The following is a 27693-nucleotide window of genomic DNA, read 5'->3' on the forward strand; positions in this document are numbered from 1 at the left end:
TGGTTGGCAGTGGTGTAATTCAACCCCATCTGCCAGTCTTTTTTCCTAATATTTAAACTAAATGCTATAGTCTCATCATCTAGAAATAAAACTATGCATACAGTGTTTTATAAAAGGTTTTATTTAGAATTGTTTGTTTCATAGTTTTCAATTTCAGCTGGTAAACTTCTGTTTATGTAATGTGTTTGGCTGCTTATATAAGTACTCTCTGCTTAAAAATCTAGTGCAACATAGTTCTGCTGCTATACATGCAATTGTTTTCATTTCTGTACCATTTTTACCCTGACCATGCCTGTCCGATTGACGCATTTGTTCCTCCACTGTTTCAGCCTGGGCAGGAAAGGCGAGGCAAACTGCAATCTTTGGGGTGACTAGATTTTTTTGTTTACATGTTAATCTTTGTTCTACCTATTATCTCAGAAGCAATGATGTCAGTGCAGATGAATCTCTGAGGCTGAATTGTCAGTGTGTTTCCCTATACGTAATAGCAGGCTGAAGCTTTCAGTCTCCACTAAGCATACCATTCAATCTTTTATCCCAGGAAATCTAGACAAAGCCAAAAATAATGGGGGGTACAAAGGCCCAAAAACAGGGAAAGATTTTAAATATTGCTCTTATAAACTTAAACTTAAAAATCTAGAACAACAGGTTTTGCATTAGCATGCATTTTCTAAAGGATATGAAGCCCAAAACTTAAATATCTGTCATTATTTAGTGAGGTGAGTCCTTTGCCAGAAATCCACAAATTTAATGAGGAGCAGGCGAAAAATATCAGTAAAAAATCTGGACATTCTTCATAAATCAGAACATTTGAGAGCTATGTTACTAAGGGCTGTAGCACTGCAAAAAGAACTCCCCAAGTTAGGCAAGCTAGCAAATTGCTGCTCATTTCTGCCTTCCCACAAATCAGCACCTTAGGTGCTATAATCTGTACACGTGAGTTTTTTTCTTCCACTTTCGTTTCTGCCTGAAGTATATGTTGAAAATTTGAGGGGATATCCTTGATTCCATCTCAGCAATTTATGTCCCTCCTAAAGCCTGACATTTTTTGAGACAAGGTGGTAGTTTACTGTCAACAAATAATGGCATTCATTAAAGTTACAGATTTCTATTAAATTTTAAAAACCAGTAGCAAAACATTAGTAGCACTAATGCCTGAAAACTATTCCTGATTTGGACCTTCAATTCTATTTTTTTCTCTTTATACTTTTTATTAATTTTTACAGTTGTACAGTACTCATTAACATACAAGCAAATTCAGTTCATCCAGTGAACATATTCACAAGGGTTTCTAATAACCTTTGAAGCTCTACTAAATTAAATATGTTCCTATATTTTTGATAAAAATAACAAAATGAACATTTTTTGCAACACCTCCTTTCTTTAATTCCCATGCATCATACCCCTTCAGAAATATGACAGCAGACTCTTTTAAGAAAGTGCAGCATATGGAGTATTTGAAGATGTTGTCTGATCATATATTATCCTAATGTCATTTACGTTTTTTGTTTTCTTTTTGATGTATAGGCAAAGTGTAGAAATGTATATAGTTGTTGATATTGTTTTGTTTGTTAAGCATCGTACATAGTTTGGTCAATGTTATTGTCAAACTTGAATAGAGATTTCAAAACAAAATTAAAGTGCAGCAATGGTGCTAAAATTTTCATCAAATTACTCCATCAACTTGGCAGTCACCTCAGCTCCAAGATCTTCCCACTACCAATGTGCAAAATGCCTTACCTTCAAGTTTCCCAGTACCCCCTTCTCCTCTTCCCTACTTGCTCACTTATTCTAGCACCACCACCTCATCCCTTCATTTTTGTCTTTCACTGACTTAATCCTCTATATTCAGTCTCTACCTTTTTCCTTAAGCTCACCATCTCACCACTCATTCTGTTCCTCTTCAGAGTTCTCACCCATATTTTTTTGCATTTCTACTTAATTCTCCCATCTCAGTTTTTCTAAGCCCTAAAGATTTATAGATCACACCTATCTACACATTCAAGACCTCCTCCTAACTCTTACCTGTTTCCTCCCGAGTTGTACTCCCACCTCCTCCTTCTCCATTCCTTCAGCTTCCACTTAACAAATCCTCAATGTCACTTCTCTATGCACCAACGACTTCTCTTTCACCAAACTAAATTATCCATCTAATTCTATAAACTCCAACCTTCCTTTGCCCTCACTTTTTATCATGTTAAAATTCACAATAATTTTTCTGTCTATTTCTACGAAACTCTTTCTTGCTCTTCTTCTTCTACAGAACCTTTCCATAAACTCCACAATATTGCACTTCTCACCTCAATTCCTTCTATCACCATCCCAAAGAACTTCTGACTATCTTTACATAGTCACGTCTATCTTTCAAAACATCCCCTAACTCTAACTGGCCTACCTGCTTCCCAGGCCACCCAACTCAAACCATCCTTTTCTGTCCCACTCATCTTCTGGGAGATATTTATTGCTGTCAAATATCTATGAAAACGTGGTGCACCTCCCTTTAGCTGTCTGCTCTCACCCACTGTTTTCTATTCTACTAGTATTAGGTTTCCATTCATATCTAGCGCATACAACCTTTGCATATTTGCTACTCTCTCAACCTGCACACAAATATCTAGATGAGTCTCTAAATTGATAACATGCAACATTATCATAGTTCTAACTACTTCCACCAGCCATCAAAATGTACATATCTGACTTGATCTCTGCCATGAAATACAACCTCAAACCCAAATATTTCTCAAATTCTTTATCCTATGGCTGCTGAACCTCCACCCTATTCCCATCCACCAACATTTTTCGGTGAATACACAACTCTTATTACCTCACAAAACATTTTGAAAATCCTCAACACCTCCAGTTACTTATTCTCTACATCTATCAACATAGGCACCCCTATCTTATACATCAGCCCTTTATCCCTGATTACTTTAGCTCTGTCCTGTTTCTGTGATCAGAGGCAGAGATTTATGAAAGGCTCTGCTAGCCAAACCCAAGTCTCTAGCATCACAGGGCTCCATACCTCTTTGTCACAGACAGCAGCTTTTATACTTTTTGTAACATGGTCTTGTTGAAAAATGTTATTGGGAGGCCAATCCATCTATTTGTCAAATAAAAGGTGCCTTTAAATAAATAAGCTTGTTTTGTAATTTCAGCTTCCTATTTATTCTAAATGAACTAGTCACTTTACCGCAGGTCCTAACCTTAAAATTCACAGATCAGTGTCATTGGTAAAGAAGAATCTCATTATAGCATTTACCCTACCACTGTAAACTATAATTACACTTACCACACCCTCTTTCATACCTATGACACATGTTTTATATGTAACTCAATGTGTACATCATGTTTAAGGTTAATCTTTGCAAGATAAGCTTTAAAGTGCACAACTGCATTCCTAAGCTTAAATTTATTAAAATTCAACTTTCTTCAGCAATAAATTTTACAATGAATACTGTACAAGTCAAATATATATGCAATGAAAGGTGGAATGGTATCAGTATCACTTATTAAAATTACACAACTTACCATGACATCTTTAGGCTATAGTTCTGATACTTCCCAAGAATTGATGATCTGTTATCAGATCAGATAAAAATAGGTGCTGCATTGTAAAAATCAATAACAACAATGTATAAAGCATACCTTTTCTTGACCTTGGCCCATAGCAAGAAACTTGATTCTGTTTCCACCAAAGCCAGATCTCTCAGCTAGTTTTATAAGATCACTTGCAGGATCAGAACCAGGACTTAGAATAAAAACAACAGGAGAATTAGGTGTGCTCTGTTCAAAGATAGCTTCAAAGCTGATCACTGGAGGCTGAACATACCTAAGAATGAAACAAAGCACAATTTGTTAAAGGGCTCCTTTAAAATTTATACTTTAAAAATAAACTACTTTTTGAATTGGAAGGGTAGTTGACTTCTTTATAAGCTCATCTGTCTGGTCTACACAGAGTTGGAATGCACAGAGCCAACCAATGTTCAGATTGGAAAACTGCCCTTCTGTCCAATTGTCATCTTGATTCTGGGCCATCCCAGATAGTGTATGGGTAGGGAGGCCCTATCATCCCAGCACTATACCTTGTGAGGAAGCCATAATCTAATGATGAATGATTTGAGACACAGGCAGCCTTCACTCTTTTCCACCTATTTTTCTTCTCATAGGTCACAGTAAAATTACTTGTATTTGTGTACACACACTTAAACATGCTCACCTGTGAGTATATGTCTACTTTGGTGCCATTATTCCTATTATGCTTCTGTTAAGACAATACACATTTGTTGTCTCACTGAAATGTTTGTGCATGTTAAGTGTGACGCCCGTGCCCTGGCCCAGCAATCAAGGAGCCTCAATCCTCACCACTAACACCAGTGATGGGCATCCATATAGGGAAAGGATAATAAATACACACACAGTAAAGTACAATTTCCCTTAAGAGCACACAGAGATCACAGTCAGTCTGGGGAGGGTTTCTCGCTTTCTCTCCAGGTCCCCAATAAGACTCCCCACTGGCACAGCTATAGGGTCCAGATCTCAGCCTAGTGGGAAAGCTAAAACCTCCAGCACCCTCTCTGTCCAACCAGTGCTTCGTGTCCCTGCCCAAGTAGCTGACACACACACATACTTTGAGATAAGAGTTTATACAACCACACAGACAATCCTGGGGAAGGCTGGCACAGGTTCTCTAGCTGTGCCCCTTTTCTGCCCAGTCTAAAAGGTAGTAGCAGCGGCCACCACTCACTAATACTAGCTATGCAAAGGCCCTTCTGAAAGGGTGTCCAATTATTACTGTGCAATATTATTATCCAAATGGTAAGTGTGACTGAACAGTCAAGACTTATTAGAGTGACTTGGTACAGTATCACTATATATATGTAATGTGCTCAAGAGCTTAAATTAACATTACATAAAACAGCCAAAGTTGAAAGGTTGAAAAATATTTAATAATTAATAAAAACACAAGACAATATTTCTTACTACAAAGTGCTAGTCAGGAGTTCAGAGATCACAGAGAAATACTCAATATAATACCGTAGAAAAGTTCTGACAGCACAGAAAAACACTTAGGCTAATCTTCCTAATTCCTAGCTATTTCTAGCAGAAAACACAATTCTAAATAACTTGCATCTAGAAACAGGCAGTGCTGGTGAATTGAATGTTCTTAAGACAAAATGCTCTGAGTTCTCTGATTCTCTGTCTTTAAATTGATAACACAGAGCTGTTTCACATGACATCATTCTTCACACTTCTCTGGTGTTCCCAGGCTAACAGAAAAAAGAAATTATGTACTCACCATAACGTTCCATGTGCGTTGTCCATCTCGCTGTTCATTCTTACAATGATGGATTCGAAGCCGACCATTGGCTCCAACTCCGCCGAATACATAGCTGGGAGTCTCAAACCTGGCTTGTGGCAAGAAGGTATCCCAGAATGCAGTGGTGTAATTCCCCAGATCTTGTTTGCTGCTACTACTGAACAATATGTACACTATATACATACCTACAAATATATACACATATACATATATCCAAGTCAACTGCGGTGGTGGTGCTGCGGTAGCGTTGTCACCTCACAGTAAGACGTTGTCCTGTTTGATTCTCAGCTAAAGCGTCTTCTGTGTGGAGACATGCGTGAATGGGCGTACCTTCGTTGAAGGTTGTGCGTCAGAGCTGGCAACTTGGTACGTAAAAATCTACTGCCAATCATTAGCGGACCGGAGTTCCGCTGTGGCGACCCCTAACCGGGAAAAGCTGAAAGATACAACAACAACATATATCCAAGTCCATAGTATACATATTGGAAGGATAAACAAGCTGAGACAAAGAACTCCTGAAAGTAGTAAAAAAATCTGCCAGGTCCACCAGGAGTATTTGGCAGGGGGAAGGAGGGAGGGTTCATAAGAATGAATGGCGAGATGGACAACAAACATGGAACGTTATGGTGAGTACATAACTTCTTTATGTTATGTTGTCCTATCTCACCTTCATTCTTACAATGATGGGACAGCGTCCCTAGCAGCTTTACCCTGGGTGGCTCACAGGAGTACACCTTTAAGCACCATGAAACCAAAGGATGCCCTGTCTCTGGAGGCCAAATCCACTTTGTAATGAGTGATAAAAGTATGTGGAGTAGACCAAGTAGCTGCTGCACAAATATTATCCATGGGAATTCTGGCTTGAAAAGCAGATGACATAGCCATTGCTCTAGTGGAATGAGCCTTCACTTTGAAAAGTAAATCTCTGTGAATTGATTTATAGATGAATGCAATACAATTAGAAAGCCAACTGGAAAGAGTAGTTTTTGAGAATGAGCTTCCTTTTTTTTGTGTCAGAGAACAATACAAATAATTGGTCAAATTTTCTGAAGTCTTTGGTCCTATGCAAATAAAAGAATCTGAGTTGTCTATGGTCTTATGCAAATAGAAGAATCTGAGTTGTCTATGCACGTCCAGTTAATGTAATTTGTACTCTGCCTTGTTGCTATGATTAGGAAAGAACACTGAAGTTCTATAGATTGGTTTATGTTGTTTAGAGAAGAAACTTTAGATAGAAGGGATGGGTTTGTACGTAAGGATACCCTGTCCTTATGAAAAATCAAATATGGTAGTTAAATACAAAGAGCTTGCAACTCTGACACTCTTCTGGCAGAAGTTATAGCCACTAGAAACAAGGTCTTTCAGGAAAGGAACTCGAGGTCTGAAGATGAAGAGGGCTCAAAAGGTGGTAAGACAGAACACAATTTAGATCCCAAGGAGAGAGAGGTTCCTTAAAGGGAGGTCTTAATAAGGAGGCACCTTTTAAAAAAGGCTGTACACAACCTATGTGACATTAAGTTGGAAGTCAAATCACCAATGTGAAAATTTGAAATTGCAGTGAATTGAACCTTGATGGTTGCTGCAGCTGAGCCTTTTTGAAACAGTTCCACCAAAAATTCCAAAATAGAATGAACAGGTGCAGAAAAAGGATTGATGTTCCTGTCTTAAGCCCAAAGGGAAAACATCATCCATTTACTAGAATGCAGCTTTCTAGTAGAAGCTTTATGGGAGGACATTAAGATATGTCTAACTGTAGGAGTGAAATTGTGAAGCCTGACCAAATTGGGAAGTGGAGTAGCCAAGCTGTCAATTTCAGGGTGTGGAGATACAGATGAAGCTCCCCTGACATATGAGTCAGCAGATCTGGCACTGGGTCCAAAATACAAGGCTTCTCCTGAAGATGAGGCCAAAGGAAGAGGAACCAAACTTGGTGAGGCCAGAAAGGGGCAATGAGAATTATCTTGCTTCCCAAGTATTGTGCTTTCTGAATTACCCTGAGTATGAGAGGAAAGGGAGGAAAAGCATAAAGAAGTCCTGAGGGTCAATCATGAGCAAGTGTGTCTCTCAGTGTCTCCCCCGGAGGGAGGATTACGGTAAAGTAGTTGCTGCACTTGGCATTCATGGGAGTGGCAAAGAGATCGCAGCAAGGCTGTCCCCATGTTCATTGTGATTAAGAGACCACTTGTGAGGCATTAAGATTGCTCTGCTCAGCTTGTCCGTTATCACGCTGGACTTCCCCGGAATGTGTGTTGCAATTAGAAAGCGGTGGGAAGAAACTGCCCATTGCCACACTCTTAGGGTTCTCGACAAAGGAGGTAAGATCGGGTTACCCCCTGCTTGTTTATGTACCAAACCACAGACATACTGTCTGACTGTACCGCAATTGTCCCTAGAGGGAGAGAGTCTTGAAGTGCTTGCAATGCAAGAAGCACTGCTCTCATCTCTAGAACATTTATATGCAAGTGAACCTCGTGTTCTTGTCATGTACCTTGGACTATTTTTCCCAGATAATGCCCCCCCAACCCTATCTGGGAAGCGTCCGTGGTCACTGCAGCTATAGGTTGATGTGGAATAAAGGGTCTGCCTATTGTCACATGAGTGGAGTGTATCCACCATCTTAAGTCGTTCTTGCAAGATTCCATTATTCTGATCAGGTGAGACATCAGAAGCTCTTGAAGTGACCATTGGGAGAACAAAAGCCATTGAAGGATCCTCATGCATTTTGGCAAGAGGGACCAGTGTAATCGTGGAAGGCATTGTTCCTAGTTATTTCAGGATTATTTTTGCTTTCACTTTGGTCTTGGGAAGGAGGTGAAGAATCTGCTGTCTGAGTGCTATAACTCTTTCTGTTGGGAGGCGTGCTACCAAAGATGAAGTGTCGGGATATGTGCCTACGAATGTAATATGTTGACAGGGCAACAAGACAGATTTTTGAAAGTTTACTATAATGCCCAGCTGATTGCAGATGTCCAAAGTTAGGTCCCTGGCTTGTAGGAGTAGATGCTTGGTGGTGGCAGATAGGAGCCAGTCGTCTAGATAGGGAAACGCATGGAATCCTAGATGTCTCAGGTGAGCCGTGACTACTGCCATACATTTGGTGAACACTCTGGGGGTTGTAGTGAGACCAAAGGACAGAGCTCTAAGAGCTCAGAGCTCAGAGCCGGAAGCAAAAGTACCTTCTTGATGTCCTGTCATTTTTTATGTGGTAGTAAGCATCGTGAAGGTCTATCGAGCACAGACAATCATCTCTCCCTAAAAAGGGAAGTATAGACTGCAGTGTCACCATTTGGAACTTTGACTTCTTGACAGATTCGTTTAATTTGCTTAGGTCTAATATGGGCCTCCAGTCCCCTGTTCTTTTTGGCACTAAAAAGAATCCTATTTGGTCTGTGGGGACCTCTTGGATGACTCTTTTCTGGAGCAACTTTTGAATCTCTATAGATGCTTGTTCCCTTAGATTGGGTGGAACATCTGGAATTGTTTTGGTCTGTGGAACAGTGTTGGAAAAAGGGCTGGAGTATCCTCTGGATATTATATTTAGTACCCATTTGTCATTTGTGATATTTTGCCAAGCTTCCAGGTACATTGATAAACATCCTCCTACTACCTTCAGACTAGAGCAGTCGGGCCTCCTTTCAGGAGCTCTGATAAGGGCGTCCATGAAAGGAATCACGGTCACCCTGGTTTTGCAAGCCCCCTCTGCCTCTGGGGTAATGTCTACCATTATTACCTCCACCCTCTGCTCCTGGGGAAGGTATCACCCCATGTGTCCTGGAAATCTCTCTGGGATCTTTTGAACCAAATCTTTCCGCTCTTCTGGCATTTAGGATAAGGTCTTGAAGGTACAGAAAAACATACTGCAATGGCAGAGAGAGTTTTTCCTTCCTGCTCGCACCAGGTTAGAGTTTCTTTTACTTTGGGTCTAAAGAGTGAGGAACCATCAAAAGGGGCATTAGTAAAGGTAGACTTAAAGGGCTCTGCAAAATTGCACAAGTGCATCCAGGAGTGTCTCCTAAGGGAAACTCCAGAACCCGCTGCCCTGATCGCTCCATCTGCTGCATAGGATATGAGCCTCATGGAGGAGTTGGCAATGGAATTTAAGGTGGACAGCTGAGAGGAGACCTTCTCCTTCACCCCCGCAGCTACTGAACCTTGCAGAGTATCTCCTAGCTCTTTCAGGAGATCTCCTTGTAGTTTTGTAAAGTGGGATAAATAGTTCAGCGATCGCAGTGAGAAAGTCGCTGATGAAAAGACATACTTCCAGTATCTGTCCATCATTTCAGAGTCTTTATTTAGAGGATGAACAGATGAGGAAGTCTCTGCAAGCTTCTTCTTGGTGGCTGCTGCCACCACCATAGCATCTATGGGCACCCCCTTGGTTAGAAATTCCTTACCCAAAGGAGCTGACAAAAACTTGTTTGGCCTCCGAGGGACCAGTCCCATAGTGTCAGCAGGTGACTCCCACACCTTTTGACTAACTGGGTCCATCAGCTCATCGAAAGGAGGAGACAACCAGGAGGCTGAAGGTTGAGAATCGAAAGCCTTCAGGTACACTGACTCCTCATCAGAAGGGGTGGTGGCTTGCCAGCTGCCTCTTTGCTTGAGGATCTCTAGAATATCTGCAAATGAGATATCATCAGAGGACGACCGTAGGGACCCTTCCGACTCATCGAGGTCAGTGTCTGAAGTGATGGACTCGTCTGGGGAGTCAACATGCTTCCTCTTGCAGGTTCTCTTCCGAGGTGGCTCCTCAGAAGGATATTCTGGGAGGCCTTGGAAGGGAGGGGTTTACCCATTGGGGCATCCTGAGGCTCCGGATCTCTGCTCTCCTGTGGAATGACAACCAGGGGAAGAAAAATAGAACCTCTAACTCAAACGGTTCTAATTTCTAGACAAGACAATAATACTCTACAAGCTCCCTAACTTAAATGAGCGAGAAGCTCTCTAACCTAAACGAGCTATAAAGAAACTATCAGACAAACAACAACCACTACAAGGGCTATCAAAAGGGCCTACAAGGCGACGGCAAAAGCCATGCTAAAAGGGGAAAAAAACTATAACTACCTAACAGATAACAGCAAGGAGGCACAACGAGATAAATATAGCAAGATATTAGCTATATGTGAGCAAATATAACAATTTTAGCAAAGATAATAGAAAAAAATTTGACAAAACTTAGTCATGGCCAAGATGAGCGCATCCAACCTCGTAAAGCAGCAAACAAGATCTGGGGAATTACACCACTGCATTGTGGGATACCTTCTTGCCACAGTCAGGTTTGAGACTTTCAGCAAAGTATGCGGCTGACTCGGAGCCGAAGTTTGGCTCCGAACCCATCACTGTAAGAATGAAGGCAAGATAGGACAACATAACATCTACATTTATATTCTTTACACTTGTTCCAAAACCAGAGCAATAAAGGACATTTATACATGCAAATTCTAGCAATTAACTCTGATCTTAAAACAATAGGCAGGATGCCTCCTGCTAGACATATCAGCTCTGAATTTTGACATCAAAAAATTGACTTATCAGCTTGGTTACAGCAGAATGCACTGTTGTTACATTTTTGCAGTTCAATATCCAATGCAGACTTTTCACATTTAAGAGAACAAGCCTGTGGCTTACATTAATATTTACAAACAACAGAATTATCTACGAAATTCTATCTGACTAGGCTGGCAGCTTTCACCTATCTTCACATTAGGCATCACTGAAAGTGTCCACAAGAAGTCACTGCTTAACCTTGATGCACACCGCACACAGGGAGGAAAGCAGTTCAATGAAAGCATAATGTAGTCCACCCTAGATAACACTCTGTGACCATAGCTCACTCCTAAATCCTGTTCTACATTAATGCTGAAAGACAGCTTGATTTTGTGTTTTTGTCTAAAAACACACAGCCCTGGAAATATTCCTCACCATACTGTTAGCGTGAAGCTCCTCCTAACCTACCCAAATGCTGGGAGCTTCTCAAGGGTCTGTTTGTTAATTTGTTTCCTCACAAATGACAGCTTTTAATAAAAGTCTGGCTATATTACATTGCAAAGCAAGGAGACAATAGAAACTCTATCAAACCATCATATAACTTCTGCAGCAAAAGGAAAACAGTAGCCTTGTACATTGGTTACTTCTACCTCCATACAGTCTTACATCCTGCAGAGGTAGTCTGCTGCCTCCAAGTTTGCAAATATAATTGCACTTTCCTCATTCTACATTGCAACAGTGACTGTAAACCCCATAGCCACTCCCTGAGGAAGATGAAATTGTTAAAAGCACTTGTTTCTTTGTTTTCCTGGTAAACTCTTTTGGCATCTAGGTCACCAATGCCACAAGTATATTTTACGACCTTGTGACCAAGTGCCAGCTCTTTCTGTAGTACAGTAGAGCTGATAGTTTAATATAATATGTATACATTTTCTGTAAGAGTTAATTTGCTGTTTGAACTTTTTCAGATCCAGAGTTTTCTGGAGATAGACCACAGTAACCCAGTCAATGTTCAGGCTAAGCCAGAGTGCCTTACAAACAACTAGTCAATGCATCAGTTCTTTCACTCTGTAAAATGAAAACCCTACTGAAAGATTGTATATATTGTTGTACTTGTTGCATGTTCACACATACCATACAAGTAGTAAAATAAAATAAAATATGCATCCATCAGTTACTGACATAATTGCAGTGACTCTATCCACTATCTTTCATCAAATTATCAAAAATGAAGCTGGTGAAAAGTTAGAACAATATACTGGATTTTTTTTTCTTTGAAAGCTGATGTTTAGGTACTCCAAGTCAAGATTTACTGTAACTAATCATAATCATCATAGCCACACCATGCACACAGTTAACAAATATAATTATGATCACAACCTTTCACCACTGGAATGCACAGTTGTGTAATTAAACTTACCATATCAGTAGATGTTTGAATGATCACTACTAAAGCAGCCTTACTTATATGAGTTATATAAAAACTGGTCAGCTTCCAAAGTTTCAAGGCACCTTCCATATGCCCAAACTTTGTGACAAATCTGGGCTCCAAGCCCTTCAGACCATTTCTGCCAATAAAGAGAGGAAAGCTGAGCCCTGTAATGACAATGCTAGAAAGAACAAAAAAGTAAATGACCACAATGGCATAAACAACATACCAAAAAAAACAAGACGATGGAGGGGGAATAGTTACAGCAGCAGGAATCATTATAACATCTACTGTTATGATATGTTTACTTATACAACTGTACTATATTTATCATACCGATCACTGTTGCAGTAGCCTTAGCTATATGGGTAGATTATCATTGCTTACTACATTTTAGGAGGTGGAAGGAGAAGAGTCCAGGAGCCCATGGAGAATGGTCCTTGCAAAAACTGGTCTAGACCTAGAGAAGGAATCAAGCTTATAATGCTTTGTAAAAGTATATACAGAGGACCAAGTTGCAGTTTCTAGAACACTTCTAGACTCTAACCCTTTCCAAAAAGTAATAGATGAAGCCAAGGCCCTGGTAGACTGGGCCTTGATCCTGCCTGGAATAATTTTGCTGTGGTAAGTATAACAAAAGATAATATCCTTATACAACCATTTGGAAATAGTCTATTTTGACACAAGTTGTCCCTTCTTCTTACTTTCACAAGAAATGAACAATTGATCCGAAGATCTGAAATATTTAGTTCTGTCAAGATAGTACCTGAGTAGTCTGTGGACATCCAACATATAGAGCATCCTTTCTCCTTTGTTTTTAGGTTTAGGAAAGAAAACAGGAAGATGGCTAGTTTGACTTAAAGTAAACTAGAATACCACATTAGACATAAATAAAAGAAGGATTAGTTCTCAAAGAAACCACGTAGCTGTGCAGAATGAGATGGGGTGAATCACCATGAAAGCTTGTAACTCAGATGCCCATCTTGCAGAAGTCAGAGCACTCAATAAAACTATTTTCCATGTTAAGAACATCACATCAGCCAGGTTAGCTGGTTCAAATGGAGCAAATGTTAGCTTTTCTATCACAAAATTAAGATCCCAAGGAGTGGCCCCCATTTTCTTGAAGGCTTCTTATGCAAAACCCTTTTCAAAAACATTTTGACAACGAATGCATTGAAAGAGGAATATCCATGGGTAGACATAGACATGAAGAAATGACTGATAAATGAACCTTGACAGAGAAGTAAGAAAGGCCATAGGATAGTAACTCATGAAAATATTGTAAAGCCAGCCAAGTAGCCCTGAATGGATGCTGGTTATTTTTATTTATTGATTTATTTATTTGTTCATCAGGAAAGTACAACTGTGACAGAGCCCATTTTCAGCGGAAGCCCAGGGAGAAACACTCCAGATGCAAGTCTTTGGAATGTGGGAGAAAACCAGAGCACCTGGAGGAAATCCACGCGAATGCAGGGAGGACATGCAGATTCCGCAAAAGCGGCACCCCAGCTAAGAATCGAACCAGAGAAATTCTTGCTGTGAGGCAACAACTCCAACTGCTGCACCACTGCGCTGAGATGTTATGTTGTTTTTCACCAACTATAAGACCTTTTTCATTTGCTCATATATGATTTTCTAGTAACAGGCATTCTTGCCTTCATTAGTACCTGCTGCACATCTTCAATAAACGGGTCCATAAAAAGAATTATGACCTTAGCCTCCAAGCAGTCAATTGAAGTTGACTGGTATCAGGGTGTATCAAACACCCCTGTACTTGTGTGAGTAGCTCCAGTCTGTGAAGAAGCTTGTGGTAATTGCCCCTCGCCATTTCCAAAAGGAGGAAGAACCATGGTTGTCTGTACCAGAATATAGCCACGACAAAGATCTTGGGTCATTCCTTCTTAATCTTCAGACATACTCTGGATATTAGCGGAAAGGCATACAGGAACATTTCAGTCCTAAGAAAAGAAAAGGCATCAGTCTTCCAGACCTTCCTGCAAGGAGTGCTTTAGCAGAATCTTGCCAGCTTATTGTTCAGAAAGGAGTTATACATTTCTACTTGAAGAATTCCCCACAGATGGATCAAATCTTGAAATTCCCCCCCCCCCCCAACCTAGTTCCCATTCATGAGGGTCTGCCCTTGTCTGGCTCAGTTTGTCTGACACACAATTTTGCTCTGACAGACAGAAGGATGCCTGTAGAGCGAGATTCTGCTGTGAAGCTATATCCCAAGATATGGCTATTCTACATAGGGTGTATGACCTGTTCAGCCTTGCTTGTTAATGTACCACATGACTGTGGTATTATCTGTAACAACCTGAAGAGGTCCCAGAGACCAAAGATGATTCAGAGAGCTGAGTACCTTGATCAAGACAACCATCTCTTTTATATATATGTGTTTGCATTTGTCCTTAGTGTCCCAGACACCTTGCACTTTTCTCCCTCCTGAAATTGCTCCCCAAGCAAAGTCTGAGGAATAGGGAAGAAGAAGGGGAGACATGGATTTAGGGATATCTACTGTCTCCACCAAGAGATTTCTCTTTTGACAAACCCCAGCACTGGGAAATGAATAGACAAGGGGTGTTGGTGCTGGGACCAGAGACTTCAGATACCACTGTATTTTTCTCATATAGAGTCTTGCCAGGGGTATCATGGAAGGCATGAGACCCAAAATCCTGAAGTATTCCCAAGCAGTGACCAAACTCTGAGTGGAAAACTCTGGAAATAAATCTAGCTGTACGTTTTATTATTATTTATTGACATTTGGTGACCGGGAAAAGTATGACTGGGTAGAGGCCAATTTTCAGTGGAGGCCTGGGGAGAAAAGCTCCAGAAATTAACAATGTACAACCATAAAATACAATAATGAAGTACATATTTTTTTTTAAAAGTAAGAACAATAACAAGATATTAAAATAAAATATATATGGTACAGCCATGTATTAGAAGTGCAAACTAACATTCAATCAATATCAAGGTTTCCATGGTTTGCGTATATGAGATGTCACATTTGTGAGTGCTTTGTAGAGATCAAGTTCAATCCAGTCAGATTTCTTAAAATTAGCATGCAACCTTTTTGATATGTAAGTAATAGGGAAGATGTTTACCAAGGAGTTTATTGTTGGGACAGCAAATGAATACAGATGTAGCAGAAGAGGCACGGGGTTAGATAGAGGAATTAGTGTGAGGAAGTTAGATGAGTATGCATTATAGAAATAATTGTGGTGACAGGTAAGGTAGGGGTGGATGAAAGAATCTAAGCTAGATCATCATCATCATCATCATCATCATCAGCCCCATTTTTTGTCTACATGGGCTTGGGGGATCGTGTTAACTGTCCCCATCTCTATTGATTGAGTGCCACACTCCTACCTTCTTCAACACTCATGCCTGACTGTCGCAGATCTTCTTTCACACAATCCATCCACCTCTTTGCTGGACATCCTCACTTCCTCTTATCTTCTTCCTGTCTTCCTCAAATCTTCCTCACCAGATTGTCTTCTGCTTTTCTACACGTGTCCAAACCGCAGTAATCTGTTCTCTTCGATCTTTCCTGCAATTGGAGCTACTTCGGCTTCTGCTCTTATGTCCTCATTTCTTCGTCTGTCCCACAGAGTACATCCTACCACCTTTCTCAGGTACTTCATTTCCATCACCTCTAGCTTCTTTAACTGTTCTGCCTTTACTTCCCAGGTTTGTGTACCATACAGTAGTACTGGTCGCACCACTGTCTTGTACACCTTACTTTTCAGCTTCTATTGCATTCTTCTGTCATAGACTACACCTGATACTCTATGCCAAGTTGGCTGCAGCCCCTCTGATTCTAGCTTTGACCTTTTCATTCAGACTACCCTTCTCCTCAACTACCCCTCACAGATACTTGAAGCTGTTTACCTGTTCCACTATCTTCCCTTCTATCTCTATTAGCAGCTTATTCTGATTTCCCCACTTTGCTGTTATTACCACCATCTTATCTGTGTTTATTTTCATCCCGTGTGCCTTCAGATTTGCATTCCATTCTCCTATCCTTTGCTGAAGATCTAGCTCAGAGACTGCCTGTACTGCCACATCCTCTGCATACAGCAGCTTTATTGATCCGCCCCCTCCAACCTGTTTGCTAATATAGTCCATCACCAGTATGAACAGCAGTGGGTTCAGAGTTGAACCCTGATGTACACCCACTCCCACTGGGAACCCCTCTGTGAGGCCGAGCACAGTTTGTACTTGAGTCCATAGCCTGCACTAGTTCTACCAATGTTTCTGGGACTTCAAACCACCGCAGTAATGCCCAGATCATCTTTCTTGGGACCTTGCATACGATTTCTCCAAGTTTAGGAATGCCCAGTTGGACTCTCTCCTCATCTCTAGCTTCTTCTCGGGTTCATATTATAAGCACGAAAACTGAATCATGCGAACACCTATTGAGCGACATGGAAAGAGCGAATAATCACAATATCAAAGGTATGAACTGATACCGCCATAGGGAATTCTTCCTTTTGCTACAATGGAGTGTGATCTCAAAGTTGGTATATTTAAGTAGGGGGTGTGTGGGGGGCATAGCCCCTCATATGGGGGGTGCAGGGGGGCTTGCCTTCTCTGACCACTGCTTGCAGCTGATTGTGGCAACTAGTGGTTTAAGCTGTGGGCCGACTGTTTCACTGGGGATGACTTTGCAAACATGGATTCTACCTCGGTGCCTTTTCCTTAATAGGAGGAAGTCTACCTGAGTTGCATGTTGACTACTCTTTTATGTGATCTTGTGACTGTCACTCTTTCTGAACCATGTTTTGGCTACTATCAAGACATTTGCCAAACAGAAGTCTATAATGGCTTCTCCTTCTTTATTCCTGTTGCCCCACCCATGTGGGCCCAGGCAGTCCTCATATCCTGTTCTGTCTGCCCGATATGTGCATTTAAGTCACTCATTATTAACACCAATTCATGTTGTCCTGCTGTGTCTAGCAGGTCCTGCAACTGCTGTTGAATGCACTCTTTTCCTCACTATCACAGCCCTGCTGTGTGGTATAGGCTGAGATTATAAATACTGCCTTATCATTACACTGGAGTTTGACTGCCATGAGTCTGTCATTAATTCTGATGATATCCCTTACTGCCTTCTGAAGCCTCTCTCTCACCACAATTCCTACACTGTTTCTAGCCTGCCCTCCACCTGAGTAATAGACTCTGGATCCCAAGCCAAGTGGCTTTGCTGCACTGCCCTTCCATCTGATCAACTGGATACATAGGATGTCCAGCCTCCTCCGTATCATCATGTCATTTACTTCCAAACTGCATCCTGTCAGTAAACCTGCATTAAGAGCAGCAATTCTCAGTTTATGTTTGGCAGGTTGGTTGGTTTTACATCCAGCTTTTGCTCAAGACAGCTATCCCAAGTAATCCAGGCTGGGCAACTAGACACTAGACAGCCAGTAGCTTACTGACCCAGGGCTGTTGGACTTTATGGTGGGCACACGCTGGCCAATAGGGGCACATATACCCCTCCCACCATTAGCAAGGGAACCTGGTGTGGGTCAGAGTAGGCCGTGTCCTCAACCCACTTATCACCGGTAGCTACCCATGCCCATTTTTGGCGACATTAGTCAACGTGACCGAATCACCTAGAGCCATATTTTACACTGTCAAGTGGTTAGCCCTACCACAACGTGCAGTCTGTGATCTGTGCTCTCCTATTTTGAGGATACTGCTCACCACAGTAGATGCCCAAAGCAGTTGGTCTGCACAACTCTTCCCCCTGCACCATGTACAATCTGTGCTGCTGCCCACAGTTCCATTCATTGGTGAGTTTAAGATGGAAACACTCAGCATGTTTTTTGGACATGGGAGAAAACCCACGGAGACACAGGGAGAACATGCAAACTCAAAACAGGCATTGGTCAGAATCAGACCTTGTACCTTGTGCATAGGAGGCGAAGACCTTAGCCACTAAGCCCTAGATATCAGGGAGAAATTTTGAAGAGGGAAAAGTAGGAAGAATGGGGGTGTTATGAAAGCAGGGGGAAGCTTAAAGAGGTAGGAGTTAGTAGACTATAAGAAAGATACTAGGTCAGTTGGCTGTTACATGGGATCAACAGCAGTTTTGGGAGTTGAGGTAGTTGTCTTTAAGTGTAAGTCTGAAGGTCCTGAGGGATTCAATGGTACTAATTTTTAATGGTAGGGTATTCCAAAGTTTACCTATGGCATAGGAGTAAAGGCATTGTCCAGCTCTTTTGGTAGGTTTATGCAGTTGTAGAAGTAGTTTGTTAGTGGAGCTAAGATTTCTGGGTGGATTATAGTAATCTGTAATATAGTTTTCAAGGCTGCGCAGCCATCAGGTTTATATATTATTTTATGAGCTAGTGACAGTTGTGCTAAGTTTAGATATTGAGGAATTCTAGCCAATTTAGTTTTTTGATGGCTATACAGTGGTGGGTACAGTTTGGTAGACCAGTTGCGAATTTGGCAATTTTGTGATAACATGATTGTAGTTTGTTCTTTAAGGGTATGTGAAGATTTGTAAGAAAAGGGGCTCCATAAAGAAGAGAGGAGATTAGAAGGGTATTGGCTAGTGTCATTTTGGTGGAAGCATCCATACAGTATTTATGCCTATAATGTTTGTCAAGTTTGATGTGTGTATTCTTGACTGAGTTAAGTATGAGTTGTTTGAAGGTAAGTTTTGTGTCTATTGTGATGCCTAGGAGCTTTCCATGAGTAACAATTTCAATCTGAGTTTTATTTTGTAAATATATTTTGAATTCGAGTGGGAGCAATTTTGGTGAGCACAGCCAAAGCTTAATTTTGTTTGGGATGAGCAGTAGTTGAGCTTGGTTTAGCCATGTTTCAATGGAGGTAAAGGCTTTTTGTGTGATACTTAGAGATGGTGTGGATTGTTGGATGCAGAAATAATAGTGGAGTCATCCACATGTACTGGATGAGTGTACTTTGGAGGGTGGCAGAGTGAAGATTGTTAATGAATATATTGAAGAGCAGGTTCTTAAAATGGACCCTTGGGGGACTCCATTACTGTTTATTTGGTATGTGGATAGGTTAGATTGCCATTTGACATATTGTTGCCTGCCAGGTAAGTAACTGAAGAACCATTTTTGAGTAGTTTGGGAGCAACCTATTATAGAGAGCTCTTGTAATAGTTTAGAATGGGACACTGTATCAAAGGCCATCAATAGGTCTAGTAAGATTACTGATGTAAATTGGCCCTTGTCCAAAGCTTTGTAAACAGTCTCAGTGAATGATATTAGTGGTGATATGTGCAGGCCGAAAATCATGTTGTGTAGATGTTAGGAGATTATTGGCTAACAGAAATGTCATTAGTTGTAGGTGTATACATTTTTCTAGAAGTTTAGATAGAAAGGAGAGGATAGAAATGAGTCTATAGTTAGATAGTTCTTTGTTTTGTCCTCCTTTGTGCAATGGGGTAATAACAGATTTTTTCCAGAGTTTGGGGATGTAGGATTCAGAGATGGACCTACTGATCAAAATACTGACTGGATAGGCTATTGCTTCTGCGGCTAGTTTTAGGTATTCAGATGGGAGGTTGTCAGCAGTGATGAAACAGGGTTTTAGTTTAGTACAAAGTTTTTGTATGAGTGAGGTAGGAACAGATTGAAGACAGAAAATGGTTGTTTGAGTGTGGCTATGTAAGGTTGTTTGCTAGAGGTGGAGGAGTTACAAATTGGTTTAATTCTTCCAGAGTATGTCAGGATTAGGTCCACAGTGGTGCTGGAGCTGGTGTTAGGTGTGGAAACATTAATAGGTTTTTGTATGGTATCTATGAAGTGAAAGTTAAACATGTCAGCTATTTGAGATGGTGTTTTATCTGGGGATGATAAGGGGTTTTGAGATGTCCCGGGAAAAAGGAGTGTTGATATTCTGTTATCAGATATATGATATACAGTTTGCTGTGAGGGAAAGGTTAGTTTGCTTTTTATTTATTGTATTTTGTATTACTTTATTGCCTTTTTCTATATATATATATATATATATATATATATATATATATATATATATTTTTCTATACTGTGATTTGTTTTCTTTACACTATGTTTTACTTGTATTCTGCTTTTAACTGCATATTAAAACTTGAAACGAGACCATAGATCTGTCTCTTGTGAGTCGGACAGAAATTTTGAAAATTTTCCCACCCTTCCACCTGGTTACTGTTGTGTTCTTAAACACCACTGTCTTTCACTGTCTAGTTGCCTGCCCCTTATGTTAATTTGACCATATATCTCATTTCCTCTCTGCTTTTACTGGCTAGTGTGAGTAAGCACAAAATTATCATTTTGTGAAATCACTCCCCTTCAACTATTTAAATTTATTGGCCATCCTACTGTATTCCATTGTACCAAAATACAAAAGTGACCACCCCCTTTCAATCTATGTTGCTGTTTTAAAAATGGTGAATCTCCACTTTTTAGATAAGTAAAAGTTAAGTTACCTACTTTCACATCTAACTCCTCTAGTGCACCCTGCAGGGTTTAGGATAAACCATTTTTCATCTTACATTTAAGCATCTCTTGCAAGACCACCAGTTATTGGAGAGCCCACATTCTGTCTCTCAGTAGTCACCTTGGGATTAGTGCTTCTGTTTTCTCCTAGTGAGAGAAGAAGTATAGTTACATTATTTCCTGGAGACTGCTAATCACCAGAAAGCTTAATAACTGCTTTATAGGTGACAGCTTGGAATCTATGGTTATATTCTGATCCTGGTCAGAGTAGGAGCAGAGTGTGGTGATTCCTGACTCTTTCTGTTTGGAGAGTGAGCGTCTGTGCTTAATGTACCTGATTGGTCTGGTTGCTATTTGAGGCATCTACCAGAAAAAGGTTACAAGCCTGCAGACCCTTGCATCATCTGGGACAAGACTGTGGATCACCAAACAGGCCATGGCCTACTTCTCTTGTTGGGATTGGTGCTAACATTTTGCTTCTGGTGAGAGAAGAAGCAAAGGAGTATTGTACCCCAACAGAATGAAGCTGTGTTGAGACCAGCATTAGTAGTAGCCAGGCAGTAGCCATTCATGCGATTCCCCTCTCTACATCATTCTTGACGAGCTAATTCTTTATTTTTCACTAAGTACTGCTTGATTTCTTTCTAACTTCAGAATATCTGCCTAAATACTTCATCCTTAAATTTTCAGGGTCTACATATTAGTTTCCCCTCAAGTGTTTGGCAGTGCTCTGTACAGACTCAGACACCTTGAGTGAAATTTTTCCTGTAAAAGGTATATATAAGGAAACAGCTCCAGTACCTAGTAATAATGACCATCCCTCCTGGCATGTCTAAAGGTTAGTTCCCTGTGCTTTCTCCTATTAACCTGGTGAACTTGGGCATTCTGAGGCAATGTAGCAACTGCCTCATGTACACAGACAACCCTCTCATATTACCTCCCAACACTCAGACTTCTGAGAGATGCACTTATATAGCCAAATTGGAAGCCATGCACTCTCAAGCCAAGACTGGACTAGCTGGTCAAAAGGAGAAGGTCAACACCTGCACCATACCACATAGGTTCATAGGTTAGTACTAGGCTAACTACCCTTGTGGGCCATTTCAAGTCTAGCCAATTACCCCATGTGAGAATCAAACCCTGCACTTTGTGTCGTAAGGTAAACACCTTAACCATTATGCCATCCTCCCACCCACATGCAATACATAGCCCTCCATAACACCCACCATCACAGCTCTCACATAAAAACACAAACTACACAGCCACCTTTGCGGAGGCTCTCAAGAGAAATCTACCCAAACACAGAAACCTCCAAGGCAGAAACGCACTCGACCACCACAACACAGCACAAACCACAAGGCACATAGCTCACCTACACAGTGTGCTCCTCAACCTAGGCCCCTAAGGCAAAACAGCTTCCTCAAGACACTAATCATAGGGGACTCAATAGTGAGACACACTGATGTCCCACTCACTAGGTTGAATAAGGAGAAGGTAACAGTCAGCTGTCTATCAGGTGCCAGAATCTGACACATAACACATGCACTTAGGTCACTCCACAACAAGTACAAGTATGACTCTGTCACTGTCCATGTGGGTGTGAATGACTAAGACGCACCTCCCTGGACTACTTGAAAAGAGGCATGGAGGAGCTCTCAGATTATGTGGCCCAGGCAGGTATGACCCTAGCCCTGAGCAGCATCCTACCGTCGTCCAGAATGATACCGCAGTACAAGCAGGAAATGATTGACTTCAACAATTGGCTAAGTTTCTAGTGTCATTCTAAGGGGATCCAGTATCTGTTTGCTTGGGATGACATGACTGACAGACCTCGATGCTTTGCCAGAGATGGCCTGCATCTGTCATCCCTGGGTTTCCAAATACTGGCTAAGGCTCTTGCCACCCCTATAGTGCCTTTTTAGGTGATATTCCAAAGACCAAATTACCACTGTAACAGCTATAAATAAATGCAATCTGAGGGTCAAGCTGCTCAATGGTAGAAGTCTAAATCTCAAGATGCACTTGCTCGAAGCACTCCTCAAAATGGAGAATATCGACATTTATGCTGTAATAGAGACCTGGTTTAAAGCAGCACTCCTGCGCTACCAGGCTAAAACTCATTCCACACCTTTTGGCCCCAGAACATGGACCGAAGCTCCAAAGGCAATGGGGTCTCCATATTCATAAAGGATATGCACACCTCCAAACTAGTAGTCCAGCATAACGCACCTGAGATACTTCATGTACAACCAACATTGGGTAAGACAGCAATTCAGGTCGTAGCCTGCTACAGGTCCCCAAACATGTCCCAAGACTCTCACTCCACGTTCCTAAGTACTCTGGAAACTATTAGGGTGCAACCCAACACTCTCATACTAAGTAACTTCAACTACCCCTCCATCAACTGGGAAAACTACTCATGTACCAATACACTGGCCCAATGCTTCCTGGAATTCATCACTTCAAATGCCCTGGACCAGCTCATTCTTACCCCCACTAGAGGAAGCAACATCCTTGACCTGGTTATTACTATCATGGGCAACCTGGTTATTACTATCATGGGCAACCTTTGCTCAACACCAATAGTCAATTCCTCCCTGGTTAGATCTGACCACAAACTAATCACTATGGAAATCCACATCTCACCCATACCCCCTGCAAAGGTAACCACCATGGAAAACTTCTCCAAAGCTGACTTTGGACTCCTAAAACAAAGGTGGCTAACGTCACAGCACCCATGTCAATGGAAAATAGATGCATGACTGCCGAATCATACACCAATGCATTGTATGAACATGTAACATGTACATAAATGCATGGAACTAGCTATAAACAACAGAACCAAGATGCTCTCTTCCAAAAAAAGGAAGCCAATCTGGTAGTCCACTGCCATTAATAAACTCTACACTAGAAAGAAGAAACTGTTGCTGAAAAAGGTGAAGTCCCAAGACTAGAAAAACTCCTTTATTAGCCTCAACAAAAAGTTGAGATCCCTCATCAAAACCTTTAAAGCCAGCTATGAAGGCAGAATTGAGGCAGACACTAAAAACAACCACAAAGCCTTCTATAGTCATATCAATAATCTCCACGGCAATATCCAGGTTTGCTCTTTGTTACTGCACAATGGTACCTCCTACACTGAGCCAACAGATAACGCCAACATACTGGCTGACAGATTCAGTGCCAACTTTACCCCTCTCTCCCTAACAAAGGACCAATCACAATACCGGAGGAATGCCAGGCACCCAGCACTACTGCAGCACAGGTTAAAGCTGCATTGTTTAAGGCCAAGAATACAGCTTTCATGGGACCTGACAATATCCCTGGATGTGTTCTACAAGAACTACAAAGTGAACTGGTACCACATTTGTGTGTCCTGTTCAATTACAGCCACACCTCAGGCTTTGTCCCTACCGAATAGCGCACTGCTACAGTCATCCCTCTCCATAAAGGGAGAGTGACGACAGACCCTGGGAATTACTGCCCCATTAGCATGACAAGTTTGATATGTAAGGCTATGGAGTGCATCATCATGGACCTAATTAACAAGGATATAGGGAATCTCCAAACTCCAGATCCCATGCAATTTGGTTTTGTGAAAGGTAGATCATGCCTGCCTAACCTGATTGACTTCTTTGAGTCAGTCACCAGAGCTGTGGATGAGGGCAAGGCAGTTCATACAGCCTACCTCGATCTGGCCAATGCCTTTGATACCATTCCCCACTCAGGAATTATTGATAAACTTACCAAACTATGCATCAACCTCTATATCACTATGTGGGTTGCAAATTGGCTCACAGATAGAACCCACAGTGTGAAAGTAGGGGACTCCAAGTCAGACTGCCGACAAGTCACAAGTGGAGTCCCACAGGGATCAGTCCTGGGTCCTTTCCAGTTTGGCATCTACTTCTCAGAAGTCCAGGCCAACATGGAGGGACTCTGGCTGGCTAAGTTCACAGATGACTGCAAGCTGGGAGCCATTATTAACTCCCCAAGCGATGTAGACATCCTACAGAAAGGCCTCACTGAGATTAATGACTGGTGTCGAAACCATGGTCTTAAGCTTAATGTCAAAAAATGTGTCGTCATCTCCTTTGGGAAAAACTCAGTTCCCACTAATTACCACATAGATTGGAGCCCACTGAACACTGAAGGCATTATAAGAGATCTGGAGACACAGGTTCACAGCAACCTCTCATTTGACCACTACATTGCCACTGTGGTCAGAAAGTCCTTCTATGTGGCACATCTCATTACTAAAAGTTTTGCATCCAGGAGGAAGAGGTCATCATCTCTCTCTACTCTTCCCTCATTAGGCCAATCATCGAGTATAATGCCACATTTGGCATGTACCTCACTAGGCACATGCAACAGCTGAAAAGGCCACAAAAGTACCTCACAAAGAGGATCCTAGGCTTTAAACACATGTCCTACATGGACAGACTCAAAAAACTCCAGCTATTCTCTGTCTCATATCATCTACTAAGAGGCGATCTCTGCTTAACTTACAAAGCCATGTCGGACCAAGTTCTGGTAGAAATGCTACATCTAAAGAAATCCCAATCCCTTAAACACCGCACACTCCAGAGACCTCAACCTCATTACCACAATCAACAGGACATGCTGGAGGGACAGGTTCATAACCCAGAGACTGCCCATGTTCTGGAATAGACTTTCCATACATGTCAAGCAGAGCACCTCACTGGCCATCTTCAACAGAAATCTTGATGAGTGGATGGGAAATAGAAAGTTCACTCCAAGATCACTCCATTGGCTCTACTTGATAGATGCACTAGGAACTAACGTTGGCGGCACGATGCCAGGGCACTTCTATGTGGTAGGCTTGTAAAGGCTCTAGGGCCATTAGCTAGTACACACCTATGAATCTATGATACAGAGTTCCAAAATTTTTTAGGATTGTTGGTTTGACAGGTTAGTTGCTGTGTGAAATAATTTTTCCTGTCAGCTTTCACTATTTTTTTTTTGCTGGATTGCGTAATTGCTTGTATTTTAGATGGCTGAGTTAATTTTTTAATTCTTTGCCAAACCGTCCAGGCTTGGTCTCTGGTTAGTAGCAATTGTTTAGTAGCTTTTGTGAGCCAAGGAGCATGATTTGTTTTAGTCCTTTTAATATGGAAAGGCGATAAGCTATTCAGAATGTCTAGGAAAGCTTTATTGAAATGACTTATAGTGATGTATAGTGGTAGTCTTTTTAAGGGGGTCCAGTTTATGGCTTTTAGGATACTATTGAAAAGCTGTTGGTTGAACTTGGTTAGGTTTCTAGAAATGTTATAGTTGTTGTGTTTTGACATGTAAGTCAGATTTCTGTAGGTGTAGGCTGGAGAATGGTCAGTTAGGCTATTTGACTACTGGAATTGCAGTAATTAAGTGGGTTGTTACCTAGTATCCAATTTATTATTGTCCCTGGTTCATTGTTTTTGTGCATTCTGGTAGGATTAGTGATAAGCTGTGTGAAGCCATGAAGGCAGAGTGTAAAAATAATATTTTGCCAATTAATGTTAGTATCACCCATTATAAAATTTCTTTGGATATATTAGTGGAGGACCAGGAAAGAAAGTCTTCGAGAGTTGGAAGATTTTGTCCTGGGAGTATATAAATTACTACTATATACATTTGTTTAGAGTTGTTCACATGCATGGATGCTATGAGTACTTCTGTGCTACCAATGGAAGGAATGGGCTTAGAGAGAGGGGTGAGTGACAGGTTGGAATGATAGATTAGTGCTACCCTGCCTCCTTTCCTATGTGTTCTATCATTTCTTAGAATGTAGTAGCCTGGGGGACAATTTCAGAGTCTTGAATATGTGGTTTTAGCCAAGTCTCAGTGACTGCTACTAAGTCTCAGTGACTGGTACTATATCTGGGGAGTGGAGTGCTAGCCATGCATGAAATTCAGTGACTTTGTTGCGTAAACTACATCAATTTAGTGTTATTAGTAGCATTTCTTGGTGAAGGAAGTTTGTGGAGATGCATGGGTGTGCAATGGAAAAGTTTAAGGAGCTGGATTTTGACGTGATGAATAAGGTTAGCCTTGTTTGTTTGTTGTAGGGTTTATGTGGTGTTAGTTTTATTTTGTTAGGTGTAGGGAGGTAGAGGAGTTTGGTAAAGTGAGTTATGTTATGTTCAATTAAGTAGGGATGGAAGTTGGAGAAACTATATACGTGGGTGACAAGACATAAGGCTTGAGTGGATTTTTTTACAGGTGTTGGTGCTAGTGTATACCTAGGTGAAGTGGCTTGTAATAGTAGTATGCATAGGAGAGTAAGTAGTGACATTAAGAAGATAAAGTGATGTGGGGGTGAACCATGCTTAAGCTTTATTTTGGCTAAGGGGGTAAATATATAAGTAGGTGGAATGAGGAAATGGAAAAGAGTTAAAGTAGAGTAAGGTATGGACTATTTGGTGGAATGGTGCGTGTAATTGTTTATGTAAAGGGAAAAAACAGAGCTGTATGGAAATGGCTCTGCTATGGGTGTGGTGAGGGTGGAACGTACAGGGTGCGTGCTTATTGGACAATAATGATTAGTGAGTGGAGTTATGGCTACAATATAGGCAATTGAAAGGGGGGTGGGTGGGAATGGCAGTAGGGCAGGAGAGCATGCGTGAGCATTGCGATGGTGAAAAGAGCGGGATGGACCTGGACTGTGTTAGAAGGTGCCTTCAGAAACAATCAGCATCTAAGAAAAAATATTGTGGTAAAAATACAATTTGTAAATTAGACTGAAAGGAATGTAGAATGTGCGGTGTATAGTAAGGCTATAGGACAGAAAGACCTAAACTGAGAATATGTCTATCATAAAGTTGGGGGACAGGAGATGAGTCGCTAAATTATTTAGACCTAGAAGACTTTCTGGGAGAAAGGAGTAAAGTTTGTGTTAGGTCAGTAGGTGAAAAATATCAACTACATGGACTAGTGTACTATTGTAGAGCAGGGGTAACAGCTGAGAGGCAAGTGAGATGGAAGAGAAGGGAGATTAA

The 27693-nt window shown here is 41.2% G+C and overlaps 1 protein-coding gene across 1 annotated transcript in view; it reads right to left on the reverse strand.

The window, feature by feature from the left end:
* Positions 1 to 27693, reverse strand: part of DNAH10 (dynein axonemal heavy chain 10) — a 5879077-nt gene that overhangs the window by 706930 nt on the left and 5144454 nt on the right. Inside the window, exon 70 of the mRNA XM_044069759.1 lies at positions 3646 to 3829. Coding sequence (XP_043925694.1) covers positions 3646 to 3829 — 184 coding nt within the window. The remainder of the gene's footprint in view (positions 1 to 3645; positions 3830 to 27693) is intronic.

Source organism: Protopterus annectens, chromosome 4.part0 (assembly GCF_019279795.1).
Source record: "Protopterus annectens isolate FY-2018-M chromosome 4.part0, PAN1.0, whole genome shotgun sequence".
Lineage (NCBI taxonomy): Eukaryota > Metazoa > Chordata > Ceratodontiformes > Protopteridae > Protopterus > Protopterus annectens.